Genomic DNA, 13,716 nt, shown 5'->3' on the forward strand with positions numbered 1-13,716 from the left:
ATAGGTGACAATTATACCAAGTCAATTAACATACTAACCCGAGGTTCATTGGGGGGAAACCGAAGATTCCAGAGAAAAGCCACGCAGGTCAAACAGGGAATTCCACAGATTCACAACTCTCTGCGTGAAAACGTTTTTCTCACCTCAGTCTTAAATGGCCACCCCATTATTCAAAGACTGTGGCCCCTGGTTCTGGACTCGCCCAACATTGAGAACATTTTTCCTGCATCTAGCTTGTCCAGTCCTTGTATCATTTTATATGTTTCTAGAAGATACCCCTTCATCCTTCTAAACTCCAGTGAAGCCAAGTCTAGTCTTTTCAATCTTTCCTCATATGACAGTCCCGCCATCCCAGGGATCAATCTCGTGAATCTACGCTGCACTGCCTCAATCACAAGGATGTTCTTCCTCAAATTAGGAGACCAAAACTGTACACAATACTCCAGCTGTGGTCTTACCGGAGCCCTATACAACTGCAGAAGAACCTTTTTACTCCTATACTGAAATCCTCTTGTTATGAAGGCCAACATTCCATTAGCTTTCTTCACTGCCTGCTGTACCTGCACGCCAACTTTCAGTGACCGGTGTACAAGGACACCCAGGTCTCGCTGTACTTCCCCGTTACCTAACCTAACCCCATTGAGATAATAATCTGCCCCACTTGTTTATGCCGCCAAAGTGGATAACCTCACATTTATCCATATTATACACGCATCTGCCCCCCCCCCCCACTCAACCTGTACAGGTCACCCTGCAACCTCCTAACATCCTCTTCACAGTTCACACTGCCACCCAGCGTTGTGTCATCCGCAAACATGCTAGTGTTGCTGCGAATTCCCTCTTCCAAAACATTAATATATATGGTAAACTGCTGCGGCCCCAACACCGAGCCTTGCGGCACTCCACTCGCCACTGCCTGCCATTTCCCATGTTTCTTTGTTTCTATGTTTCTTGAAACCAAAGATCTTGCACAGCTGAGGTTGATTCCTAACGCGGGGGAACAGTTTGTTGGAACTGGAGGGTTGCGGTTTGCGGTTGTGTTTGTTTCTAGGTTTTTGTTGAGCGACAGCTGAATGTTGAAACACTGTGGGACTCAGCGCGCAGAGATACAGGCCGGAGTCCTGCAGTGTTGCTTGTGTGATTGTCAATGGGATATTCCCTCCAGCGTTGGTCTGATCAGCCGCGAACCTCTCCTTTGCAAAATCCGCTTCTTCATTTTCGCTGTTATCCCGATACAAAATGAACTCCGGAGCCTGATCCGCTTGCTGTCGGTACCAATAGAGGTCGGGGTTGGCGTATTCTGTCGTGTAGCTGCACTGTATTTTCACTGTTTCTCCTTCAGCCACAGTTAACTCGGCCTGCGGCTGCGTTACCGACTCTCCCCAAATAGCCCCTGGAAATTAAACGTGGGTGAGTTGTGTTCAGCATTGAGTTGGAAAGTTGCAAACATCGCATAAAACACAAAAGAGAAAAGGCAACGCGAAACTTACCGAACAATGTGCATATTATCATGAGAATGTGGCAGAACATGGTCTCGTGGTTAACCTCGGTAGCAGACGTCTGCAGTAGCTTATCCGTAACCTGTAAAGAACGGACGGTTTGAGGAGATTGAAGGCGGGAGGCGTGCCGAAAGCTGAGGAAGTATCTACCTTGGGTGCAGCGGGAGAATTGTTTGCGCAAGAGACCCGGGTTTGAACCTGACCACAGGTGTTGTCTTGACGGAGTCTTTGCACCTTCTCCCTCTCACCTTCGTGGGTTGTTCTCCGGGCGCTCCGGTTTACTCCCACACTCCAAAGGCGGCTGGGAAAAAATATTAAATTATCCCTAGTGTGTTGTAGGCTGGTGTTAGTGGGCGCGGACTCGGTGCGCTGAAGGGAGTTATTCCGCGCAGCATCTCATAACAGAACTAAACCAAATTTAAATGAAGTAAGCGGCAGTCTTTTAACGCGAATAATAATACCGCTGAGTGTGGTTTTTGCTACTTCCTGTGACGTCACGTGTTCGTCAGCATTGGTGTTTTCTCGGGTGAATGGTGGGGGGGGGGGGGGGGGGGGAGGCGCATCCTTCTGTTGGGAGAGTTTCCGTTTGTCTATGCATCCATCCTTCCTCCCCACATCACCAATTGTTATTTAGCGCCGAAACAGGCCCTTCAGCCCACCAAGCCGAGCAGCGATCTCCGCAGCCGAACGCTATCCCCCCGCACACTAACGATAGGTAACAATTATACCAAGTCAATTAACATACAAACCCGAGGGTCATTGGGGGGATACCGAAGATTCCAGAGAAAACCCACGCAGGTCAAACAGGGAATTCCACAGATTCACAACTCTCTGCGTGAAAAAGTTTTTTCTCACCTCAGTCTTAAATGGTCACCCCTTTATTCTAAGACTGTGGCCCCTGGTTCTGGACTCGTCCAACATTGGGAACATTTTTCCTGCATCTAGCTTGGCCAGTCCTTGTATCATTTTATGTGTTTCTAGAAGATTCCCCCTCATCCTTCTAAACTCCAGTGAATACAAGTCTAGTCTTTTCAATCTTTACTCATATGACAGTCCCGCTATCCCAGGGATCGATCTCGCGAACGGTAATAGAGGAAACAGTGTTTTAGTAGATTACATCGGTGGAATCCTTGTCGATATAAAGGGGAGAGGTTCCAGAATGTGGGTCGCCTACACATTTTAAAATTGTGATCTGCACTCCCAATTGCAAGATATCGTTCTGTGATTGAAATTCCCGTCGCCGTGTCGTTCAACTACAAACCCTTTGCAATGAAAAACCTTTTTGCTATCCTACAGCCAACGTATTGCCAACGTTATTGCTGTCCATATAACGTCATGAGTTAATTTTGTGTATGTCCTTCCAAGTAATCGAAGGGCTTTGAAAGTTCATCCAACCAACCAACAATATCATTAGTAACGATTTAGTAAATTATCAACTTAAATCACATGACCCATCCAGTCAATTTTTCAAAAAAGTACTGACTTCTATGTGATCCTAAGCAGGCGTCAGCACTTTCAATGCATCCTACGAGATTAATTAAAATTGCATGAAAATGACTGCATCCATTTGTTTGTTCTGAACATTGAAAATAACAACAGCGATGTCGCAAGCTAATTGGCGCTCCAGAGGTTAACGTCGGGTATAACTGCAACCGTGGCGGCGCTTGGTTCAGAACCTACACCTGAATAGGTCAACGACGTGACGGAAAATGCACGCGCCCGGAAACGGTCCGGTCTTTGCTATTTATTATACTATTCTTGCGGTGTTTGGTGTTCCAGGTAATGTTTTCCGCAGATGAACGTTTCGCGTTTGTCACTTCTGTACCTTTCTGCCATTTCAACACCTTTCATTTGCCAAGTATTGCCGCGCCTTCACGCTTTTTCTAGCTTTTTCTCCGCAACTACAATCGTTCTTCAGCGGGCTCCGTCTGTAAGCGTCTCTTGTCCATTGTCCCTTCCCTTCACTGATGCTCCATGACCCGTTGAATTCCTCTTTGTTTTTGTTACTCGCTTGAATTTAAAAGATTGATTATAGAAACTTACAAAATTCTTAAGGGGTTGTTCAGGCTAGATGCAGGAAGATTCTTCCCGATGTTGGGGAAGTCCAGAACAAGGGGTCACAGTTTAAGTATAAAGGGGACATCTTTTAGGGCCGAGATGAGAAAAAAACATTTTGTTACACAGAGAGTGGTAAATCTGTGGAATTCTCTGCCACAGAAAGTAGTTGAGGCCACAGTTCATTGGGTATATTTAAGAGGGAGTTAGATGTGGCCCTTGTGGCTAAAGGGATGGAGAGAAGGCAGGTACAGGATACTGAGTTGGATGATCAGCCATGATCATATTGAATGTCGGTGCAGGCTCGAAGGGCCGAATGGCCTGCTCCTGCACCTATTTTCTATGTTTCTATGTTTCTATGTTACCGGAGAGGACCAGTTACATATGTTTTAAGCACATGAGCTTTTACTGCTGTTCCCCGCTTCATCCATGCCCCGCGACCAATTGGTCACTCGTGCTTATATAGAATGGCTTTACTGACAAGCTTCGTCAGTTGTTTCCCAATTAATTCCAATTGTGCGGTCTGTACAGTGTCTGTACATTTCCCCGCCATGGTTTTCATTGGGTGCTGCGGTTTGGGACACAGGTTTGTAGACCAATTAGCTTGATATAAATATAAATTCTCCCTAGTGTGTGTAGGGTAGTGTTTGTGGCCGAGGATCACTGGTCGGAGCGGGCTCAGTTGACCGAAGGGCCTGTTTCCACGCTGCATCTCTAAACTACACTAAACTAAACTAAACTGAACCAAACTGAGCTGCACTAAACTAGACGGAACCAAACAGAACTAAACGAAACTAAACAGATAAGAAACGTCGACAATCCATTGCCTCCACAGATGCGGCTCAGAATCTGATGTCGTGGGGCCGGGGCACAGTGACGCAGCGGTAGAGTCGCTGCCTTACAGCGCCAGAGGCCATGGCGTGGTCCTGACTACGGATATTATCTGCAAGGAGTTTGCACGTTTTCTCTTTGACCGCCAGGGGCTGCTCCCGTTTCCTCCCACATTCCAAAGACGTGCAGGTTTGTCGGCTAATTGGCAAATATCGTAAAACAAATACCCATCCGGTGTCGTATACACCAATCGCTGGTCGACGCGGACTTGGTGGGCGATGAGTCAGTTTCCACACTGTCAATGGGACAGGGGCATAACTCTCTGCCACAGAAGGTAGTTGAGGCCACACAGTTCATTGGCTATATGTAAGAGGGAGTTAGACGTGGCCCTTGTGGCTAAAGGGATCAGGGGGTGTGGAGAGAAGGCAGGTACAGGATACTGAGTTGGATGATCAGCCATGATCATATTGAATGGCGGTGCAGGCTCGAAGGGCCGAATGGCCTCTACTCCTGCACCTATTTTCTATGTGTCTATGTATCTATGAGTTTAACGAGGAAACGGTTATCTTTCCATAAATTGATTATTCGAAATCTGTAAGCAATCTGTTAATGTGATAAATTGTCTACCCATGTCATGATTAATTGGCCACAGTTGAACAGTTACGTTATTAACTACTCTGCCTCCCACTTGCAGCGAACTTGGTGACGATTGTGATTCTGTCGAAGGGAAAGTGCGGCCTCTCCAAGTGTATCACCCTTTACCTGGTGTTTATGGCGGTGGCGGATTTCCTGGTCATAGTCACCGTGGTGATACTAAGCCGCCTACGGGCTATTTATTTCCCTGCCAGTTTCTTCTCCACCACGCCAGGCTGCACACTCATCCTTGTCCTCAGCTGGGTTTCCAAAGACACGTCCGTCTGGTTAACGGTAGCGTTCGCCTTCGACCGATTCACCGCCATTTGCGGCCTAAAATTGAGACTGCGATATTGCACAGAGAAAACCGCGGCGGTCGTTATCGGGATAGTTTTCATGCTGGTCTGTTTCAAGAACATACCCTCTTTCTTTCCTCTCGAACCAATGTACGTCACTGATAATGTACCATGGTACTGCGTCATCAAGAGTAGCTATTATACCTCCGTTGCATGGAGAATCTATGACTGGCAGCGCCCTGTATTGAACCCATGTGTCCCCTTCCTATTGATTTTGCTGCTCAACATGTTGACAGTCAGGCACATTCTCGCAGCCAGTCGAGCTCGCAGGAGGCTCCGATGCCAGAGCAACGGAGAAAATAAGTGTGACCCGGAGATGGAGAGCAGGAGAAAGTCTATCGTTTTGCTCATGGTGATCTCGGGATGTTTTATCTTGTTGCGGTTGATCTACCTTGTGAATTTCCTGCGTGTGCAAATCACAGGCAACACTTATGCCAGCGGCGTCAATTCCAATGATCCAAAGTTTATCCTGCAAGAAAGCGGACACATGTTGGAGCTTCTCGGTTCGTGCATTAACTCCTGCGTATATGCAGCGACGCAGACTCGATTCAGGGGCCAGTTAACGTTTGCTGTTAAATACCCCATCAATCTAATTAAAAAAATGTTCAACTAGAGGAGAATTCTTACAATTCTGTCTGAAATAGACTGCGCAGTGATGGATACGGGGAAATCCACTGTGGAAACGTACTGCAAGATACAACCCCATGCATATGCCAGTGAATTATCTAGACACGATTATCCAATACTTTTGATTAATAAACAAATACCCATCTGGAATGTCGCCAGACCGATCAGGACCTGGTAACGGGAGGTAAAACAACAAAAACAGACTTGGTTGGTAGTCCCTTTCTGCGGAGTTTAATGTTATAATAGAGCGATTGTTCCTATTTTCTCTTTCTTTCTTTTCTAGGATCTATTTTCTCACTTTACTTCCTTCTCTAACTTCTTTTCTAAGGGGCTTTCTTTTCCCAACACTCTTGCACTTCACGACTCTCGCGCACTTTCTTTACTTTCCTTACTTCTACCTTTTTCTTAAAGCTCAAAAAAAATGAAGCGGTACAAAAAATGTATTAAGATATATGTGTTGTGTAGTATTGTAATTTACCGTACTTCTAATAAAAATAAAAAAAAAAAAAAAAAAAAAAAAAAAAAAAAGAAGAATGTCGCCAGACCTATCTCCATGAAAGACTCAAGGCTATGGCCTTGGTAACCGGTGGCCCAAGGTGTACATTCTCTTCCACTAACAGCAGACGTTAAGTATGCAGGTGATCTGAGGAATAGTAGAAGGAACTTGGCAAGACGCTCAGGATCACTCAGAAGCCCCATTAACTCGTGAGGCCCCTGATCACGTAGCTGCAAAAAGACATGGCGAGGCGATAAGATAAACCTTTCTTTCTCAGATGTGTCCGAGACTAGTTCGGTGCATTATCTAATATAGAAACATGGAAACATCGAAAATAGGTGCAGGAGTAGAGGCCATTCGGAGCTTCGAGCCTGCACCGCCATTCGATATGGTCATGGCTGATCATCCAACTCAGTGTCCCATCCCTGCCTTCTCTCCATACCCCTTGATCCCTTTAGCCACAATGGCCACATCTAACTCCCTCTTAAATATAGCCAAAGAACTGTGGCCTCAACTACCTTCTGTGGCAGAGAATTCCACAGATTCACCACTCTCTGTGTAAAAAATGATTTTCTCATCTCGGTCCTAAAATACTTCCCTCTTATACTTAAACTGTGACCCCTTGTTCTGGACTTCCCCCAACATCGGGAATAATCTACCTGCATCTAGCCTGTCCAACCCCTTAAGAATTTTGTAAGTGTCTATAAGATCTTCTGAATTCTAGCGTATACAAGCCGAATCTATCCAGTCTTTCTTCATATGAAAGTCCTGCCATCCCAGTCAGTCTGGCGAACCTTCTCTGTACTCCCTCTATGGCAAGCCCTTTGTAAATAATAATAGGAAAAGCAGCCTGTTCAATTAAAAAAAAACACACAGTCAACGGTTATTTGCAGCTTAAATTAGAAGCACGGGCTTACTGGTTGTATACGTGCATGTGGCCAGCGAGCTCAACGGGAGAGAATTCACCTGCGACTGTAATCCTGAATCATGCCCGGATCTTCTGTCGGCAAGCCGGAACTGCCCATGTGGTGGAACCCCTTAAACTGCTTGCAACAAGTCATCGCTCATATCAGTGAAATAGGACCGCAGGACGTCATGAGGAATGTTACTTTATTAATAATTTTATTCTGTACTTGCTGTAACTATAATAAACTAAAATTGCTTGTGATATTTACATTTGGTTTGCCTACTCATTGTACCGAACCCTCTAAAACCTGCTTGTATCAAAACAGCCGGATAATTCTTTCATTGCTGTCGGCACGGCAATTAATCCCTGGATTTTGTAGTTCGGCGGATGAATATTTTGGTTCACAAAGAAGGACGTGAACGTTCAAATCTCTTAACGGAGAGAGAATGGATGACTTCCTGTGGTTCCTATTGGAATTCTATTCATTTTCAGATTCAGATTCAGATTCAGAAAACTTTATTGTCTGTCGTAACAGAAAATCTTCTGTTTCGACAGCCAATGCTTGTAGCTGAGATGCTCACGCAGCGACTCTTCTCCTCCAGTTACCTGTATATTCTAGTAACTTTTCTCGATTAGTTCAGTAGTCAGACGTTATGCATATAAGGCAGGAGAATGGGAGGGAGAGACAAATCAGCCATGATTGAGTGACGGTGTGGACTTGATGGGCCGAATTACCTAATTAAGGAAATGTAAGTGTAATAAGACCGTAATGTGACTAATCTACAGGCCCCCAAACAGTAGTCTGCAGAGAGGGTGCAAGTTGAATCAGGAGTTAAAATTGGCATGTAGTAAAAAATAATGCTACGGTTGTTATGGGAGATTTCAACATGCAGGTAGACTGGGAAAATCAGGTTGGTACTGGACACCAAGAAAGGGTGTTTGTGGAGTGCCCCCGTAATGGATTCTTAGAACAGCTGGTATTGGAGCCTACCAGGGAGAAGGCAATTCTGGATTTAGTGTTATTAATGAACCGGATTTGATAAAGGAACTTAGGTTAAGGAGCCATAATATGGTCAAGTTTAATCTACAATTGGAGAGGCAGAAGGGAAAATCAGAGGTGTCGGGGTTACAGTTGAATAAAGGGGACGACGGAGACACGAGGGAGGAGCTGGCCAAAGTTGACTGCAAAGATACCCTAGCAGGGATGACTATGGAACAACAATGGCAGGTATTTTTGGGAATAATACAGAAGGTGCAGGATCAGTTCATTCCACAGAGGAAGAAATATTCCAATGGAAGTAAGGAGCGACCGTGGCTGAAAAGAGACGTCAGGGACAGTATCGCCATTTTCAGTCTTCAAGGGTCCAACTTTGGTCTTAACTAATTTTCCTCTTCACATACCTAAAGGAGCTTTTACCATCCTCCTTTATATTCTTGGCTAGTTTGCATTCGTACCTCATCTTTTCTCCCCGCATTGCCTTTGTAGTTATCTTCTGTTGCTCTTTACATATTAACCAATCCTCTTGCTTCCCGCTCATCTTTGCTACGTTGTATTTATTTTATTTTATTTTTATATTCTTAGTTTAACAGGCATCCCCAGAACCTCTCGTGATTTTTTTTTTGATTTTTAAAAATTTTTATTTTTATTAGCAGTACAGTAAATCACATTAATACATCGTATATATCTTATTACATTATGTTGTACCATTTCATTTTTTGAACTTTAAAAAAGATAGAAATAAAAGAAGTAAGGAAAGTAAGCAAGAATCGTGAAGGTGCAGGAAAGTGTTGGGAAAACAGAACCCCTTAGGGAAGGAATTAGAGAAGGAAGCAAAGAAAAGAAATAAGACCCTAGAAAGAAAAGAAAAAAAAAGAAGAAAGAAAAATCAATCGCTCTATTGTAACACAAAACTCCGCAAAAAAGGATATACCAACCGTGTTTTTATTAAAAATTTATTTTATACCCCCCGTTTCCAGGTCTTGGTAGGCTTTATGTTATAACTTATTATTGCACCTTATGCTTGTAATAGTTCCATAAATGCAGACCACGTCCTTTGGATCTGTGAATTGAATTGAATACAGCACATTCTTGTCACATGTGACGTCACAGTACAATTCTCTGCTTGCAATCACAAGGTTAGCATGCAATAGTCGCCGCACGAAGGGCGCTGACGTTACCGAGTATCCTTCGCCAGATTTACCCTTGTGTTTCCACCCCCCCCCTCCCGGCGGATCCCCAGGTAGGCTCCTCCATTGCAACCCCCCCCCCACCCCCCCCCCACGGCGGTCTCCCCCACGCCTGTCTGAAATATGTTCTTGATCCGAAACATATAATAATAATAATAATAACTTTATTTGTTAAGCACCTTAAAAAACAACCAAAGTTGACCAAAGTGCTGTACAGAAAAAGAAAATAAGCAAGACATCATAAAACAGGCAGAACAACATGACATACAGCTAACACGAGGCGCATAAATTACATACGAAAATCCAAACAATAAATTAAAAGACATAAAACACGAGTACGAACCACGCAGCAAAACCAAGCAAATAAAGTAAATAAATAATTCCACACCTTACTGGTCTACAAAGGCCACGGAGAATAGGAGTGACTTAAAAACAGCTAGAGAAGGAAGAAGATTACCTCTCTCCAGAGATACTGCCTTTCCCGCTTTCGACAGAGACACGTTTGATGACGAAGATTGGGCTATCCGTTCAAAGGCCACCGCTGCTTATGAAATTTGTACGAACTTCTCCGCAGGGAACATCGCAAAATGGCAACCACGTGTCATTCTGCGCCGCATAAGAAGAGACGCGGCTTAAAGACACAAGTAATTTGCGAAGGAGTCGTTCAGCAGATCACAATACAATAACGCCGTGTGCTTTAGACGTATTACAATCCAATAAATGAGACCTTATGTCTTGAGCGAGGTTAGGACACTGCACAAATTAATATTAGACTTGTCCGACCAGCTTCTGAACAAATTCACACTTCTTTTGCTTCTGAAGCTGTTGACTGGACTGGATAGAGCGGATGTGAATAGCACAGAGCGGATGTGACTGGATAGAGCGGATGTTGACTGGATAGAGCGGATGTGAATAGGATGCTTCCACGAGTGGGAGTCAAGGACTAGGTCGGAAAATCCCCCTTGCTTCTAGTGTGGATTAAATGGCCCTAATGAGGAAAGACATTCTTACCATAGAGAGAGTACAGAGAAGGTTCACCAGACTGATTCATGGGATGTCAGGACTTTCATATGAAGATAGACTGGATAGACTCGGCTTGTACTCGCTAGAATTTAGAAGATTGAGAGGGGATCTTATAGAAACTTGCAAAATTCCTAAGGGATTGGACAGGCTAGATGCAGGAAAATTGTTCCCGATATTGGGGAAGTCCGGAACAAGGGGTCACAGTTTAAGGATAGGGGGGAAATCTTTTAAGACCGAGACGATGAACACATTTTTCGCACAGAGAGTGGTGAATCTCTGGAATTCTCTGCCACAGAAGGTAGTTGAGGCCAGTTGATTGGCGATATTTAAGAGGGAGTTAGATGTGGCCCTTGTGGCTAAAGGGATCGGGGGGTATGGACAGAAGGCAGGTACAGGATACTGAGTTGGATAATCAGCCATGATCATATTGAATGGCGGTGCAGGCTCGAAGGGCCGAATGGCATACTCCTGCACCTATTGTCTATGTGTCTATGTTTCTAATGTGGAATAATGGACACTAGAATGTCGATTTACAATCTGGTGACGTTGATGAGGATGTTTGATATATAAAAGTGTGTCGAATCGGGACGTGTTAAAAGGTGATTGATGGTCTGTGCGGCCTGGCCAGTTCCTGCTGTCATGTTGTATGTCTCCCTCTACAACTCTCTGAATCTTATCGGTGGAATTGTCTATTGAACATAATTTGGACGTCTCCGTTGACAGTATGTTCTTTCATCAACGCTGACCAAACATCCGGTAGATGCGATCACAGAAATAACTCTGTCGAAGAAGAAATCCGGTTCTCCCCCTTCGTTGCCCGGGCAAATAGAGGCCAACAGCCCAATTCCACCTAAAATACAGCTTAGGGCATGTGGACCATACAGAGGGACACCGACGGGAACTGTTTGGGAGGTATATATAGCGAGACGTCTGTCCTGAGCTGTCTTGGAACGCCATTGAACTGAAAGTGCGCGGCGCAGCACAGCTGCATCGGGAGAGGTGGAAAGGGACGTGTTGAGGTTGATACGCGTTCTAACCACTCCTGTTCGCGGCGCGTACGTTAAATCTCCGACCGCCGGCCTGCGGCCTACACCAGCCTGAAGCCGCGGTCTCCGGTGGGGAGGCACCGGCTCAGAACTTACCTAGATTTTTCACCTTGTCTGCCTATCTGGACGCTGCGGAGGGTTGAGGTCCCGACCACGGGGGAAAATGGAGGAGGACTGGACAATTGCTGTGCCTTCCACCACAGCGATGAAAGCTGTGGTGGATGTTTGTGTTAAATTTTTATTGTGTATTTGTGTGTTCTTGATCATTGTGCCGCTACTGGCAAATTCATTTCACTTGCACTTTATGTGCAATGTGACGAATGAAACCGTATTGTATTGTATTGTATTCTCTAGGTAAGTGGCAGGAAAGAGGCTGACGGTGAAATGGACAGATCACGCGGCATCAGAAACAATGCCACCGACATTTAATAAAAAGAACCGATATTTCTGGAGCCCGCCGCGCACGTTCGAGTTTACAATTTCCCGAACAATTGCACCCGCACTGGCCTAAAACAACCGCTGTATTAGCGCATTGAGAATCATCAGTTATTGAAGAGAAACTGGGAATAATTCCCGCAGCGATTCGACTGGAAATTCTGTGCTACTCCGCCAGGGGGCAGAATATAGTTGATTCTTTGACGCGGAATTAGGTGACTTCACCTCATTTGTGAAACCTGGGTGCATTAGCCACTGGTCGTCGTTTGGTATTTCGGCATTGCTGACCCGTCTGTAAGAGTCAACCAGCCATGCTTCATTGAATTCCCATAGAAACATAGAAAATAGGCGTAGGAGTAGGCCATTCAGCCCTTCGAGCCTGCAGCGCCATTCAATATGATCATGGCTGATCATCCAACTCAGTGCCCTGTACCTGCCTTCTCTCCATACCCCCTGATTCCATTGAGCCACAAGGGCCACATCTAACCCCCTCTTAAATATAGCCAATTAACTGGCCTCAACTACTTTCTGTGGCAGAGAATTCCACATATTCACCACTCTCTGTGTGAAAATGTTTTTTTTTCCATCTCGGTCCAAAAAGACTTCCCCGTTATCCTTAAACTGTGACCCCTTTTTCTGGACTTCCCCAACATCGGGAACAATCCTCTTGTTTGAATCTTACCTACTCCCAATGGAAAAAGCTTATCCACGTCAACTCTGTCTATCCTTCTCATCATTTTAAAGACCTCTATCAAGTCCCCCCTTAACCTTCTGTGCTCCAGAGAAAAGACCTAATTTGTTCAACTTTTCTCTGTAACTTAGGTGCTGAAACCCAGGCAACATTCTAGTAAATCTCCTCTGTACTCTCTCTATTTTGTTGACATCTTTACTATAATTTGGTGACCAAAATTGTACACCATACTCCAGAATTGGCCTCACTAATGCCTTGTACAATTTTAACATTACATCCCAGCTTCTATACTCAATGCTCTGAATTATAAAGGCCATCACAACAAAAGCTTTCTTTACCACCCTAGCTACGTGAGATTCCATGTCTGCACAATTCGTGAAATTATTAGATCAGCATCTGTAAATAAGACATTTTGATTGCATTATTTTTAAACAACTGAGCTCGTAATTAAACTATTTTGAAAAATCACCATCGTCATCGAGGCGCGGTGGCCAAGTGGTAAGGCGTCGGTCTCGTAAACCGAAGATCGCGGGTTCAAATCCCGTCCGTGCCCGTTGGTATTTAATTCACTTTAACATGATGTTATGTGAGGAGTCGTTCCTGTTCAATAGATTAATGGGCCGGAATACCCCGATTGTTGCTGATCCGTTTTCCTTCCCGTTACACTAACCGTGCTGGGGTCAAGCAAAGAACCGTCACGGTCTTTGCTTGACCCTGTTTTCACCAGCCGTTCCACCGCTACCCACAAGAAACAGGAGAAGCGCAAGACAGACAGCAGTGTGTACAGATGCCGAGAAGTGTGTTCAGCTCTGGCTGAACAACTTCTAACCTTGTGTGTGGACTCGATTAGAAGAAGACTATCCGTGCTTTTAAACGGGGCAATGCTTGACTTGACTACAGAAGTCTGGCATGGGCCGCAGAGAAAGGCAC

General features: G+C 44.9%; 1 protein-coding gene and 1 non-coding gene across 2 annotated transcripts; both read left to right on the forward strand.

Moving 5' to 3' along the window:
* The first annotated feature begins 3,208 nt into the window (after positions 1–3,208).
* On the forward strand, positions 3,209–5,987 carry LOC129693314 (probable G-protein coupled receptor 139). The gene is made up of 2 exons (XM_055630162.1): positions 3,209–3,278; positions 5,080–5,987. The coding sequence occupies exons 1-2, from the start codon at positions 3,209–3,211 to the stop codon at positions 5,985–5,987; spliced, it is 978 nt and encodes a 325-aa protein (XP_055486137.1).
* Positions 5,988–13,267: 7,280 nt separating this feature from the next.
* On the forward strand, positions 13,268–13,339 carry trnat-cgu (transfer RNA threonine (anticodon CGU)). The gene has a single exon. It is a non-coding gene; the product is annotated as a tRNA-Thr (tRNA).
* The last annotated feature ends 377 nt before the right edge of the window (positions 13,340–13,716 follow it).

This window comes from Leucoraja erinacea, unplaced genomic scaffold, assembly GCF_028641065.1.
Source record: "Leucoraja erinacea ecotype New England unplaced genomic scaffold, Leri_hhj_1 Leri_257S, whole genome shotgun sequence".
Taxonomy (NCBI): Eukaryota; Metazoa; Chordata; class Chondrichthyes; order Rajiformes; family Rajidae; genus Leucoraja; species Leucoraja erinaceus.

Excerpts from the sequence above, each read along its gene's own strand:
- LOC129693314 (XM_055630162.1), top strand. The coding sequence starts at position 3,209 with ATGCACGCGCCCGGAAACGGTCCGGTCTTTGCTATTTATTATACTATT. Across the intron at positions 3,279-5,079 it reads TGCGGTGTTTGGTGTTCCAG|CGAACTTGGTGACGATTGTG; the intron begins GTAATGTTTTCC and ends TCCCACTTGCAG.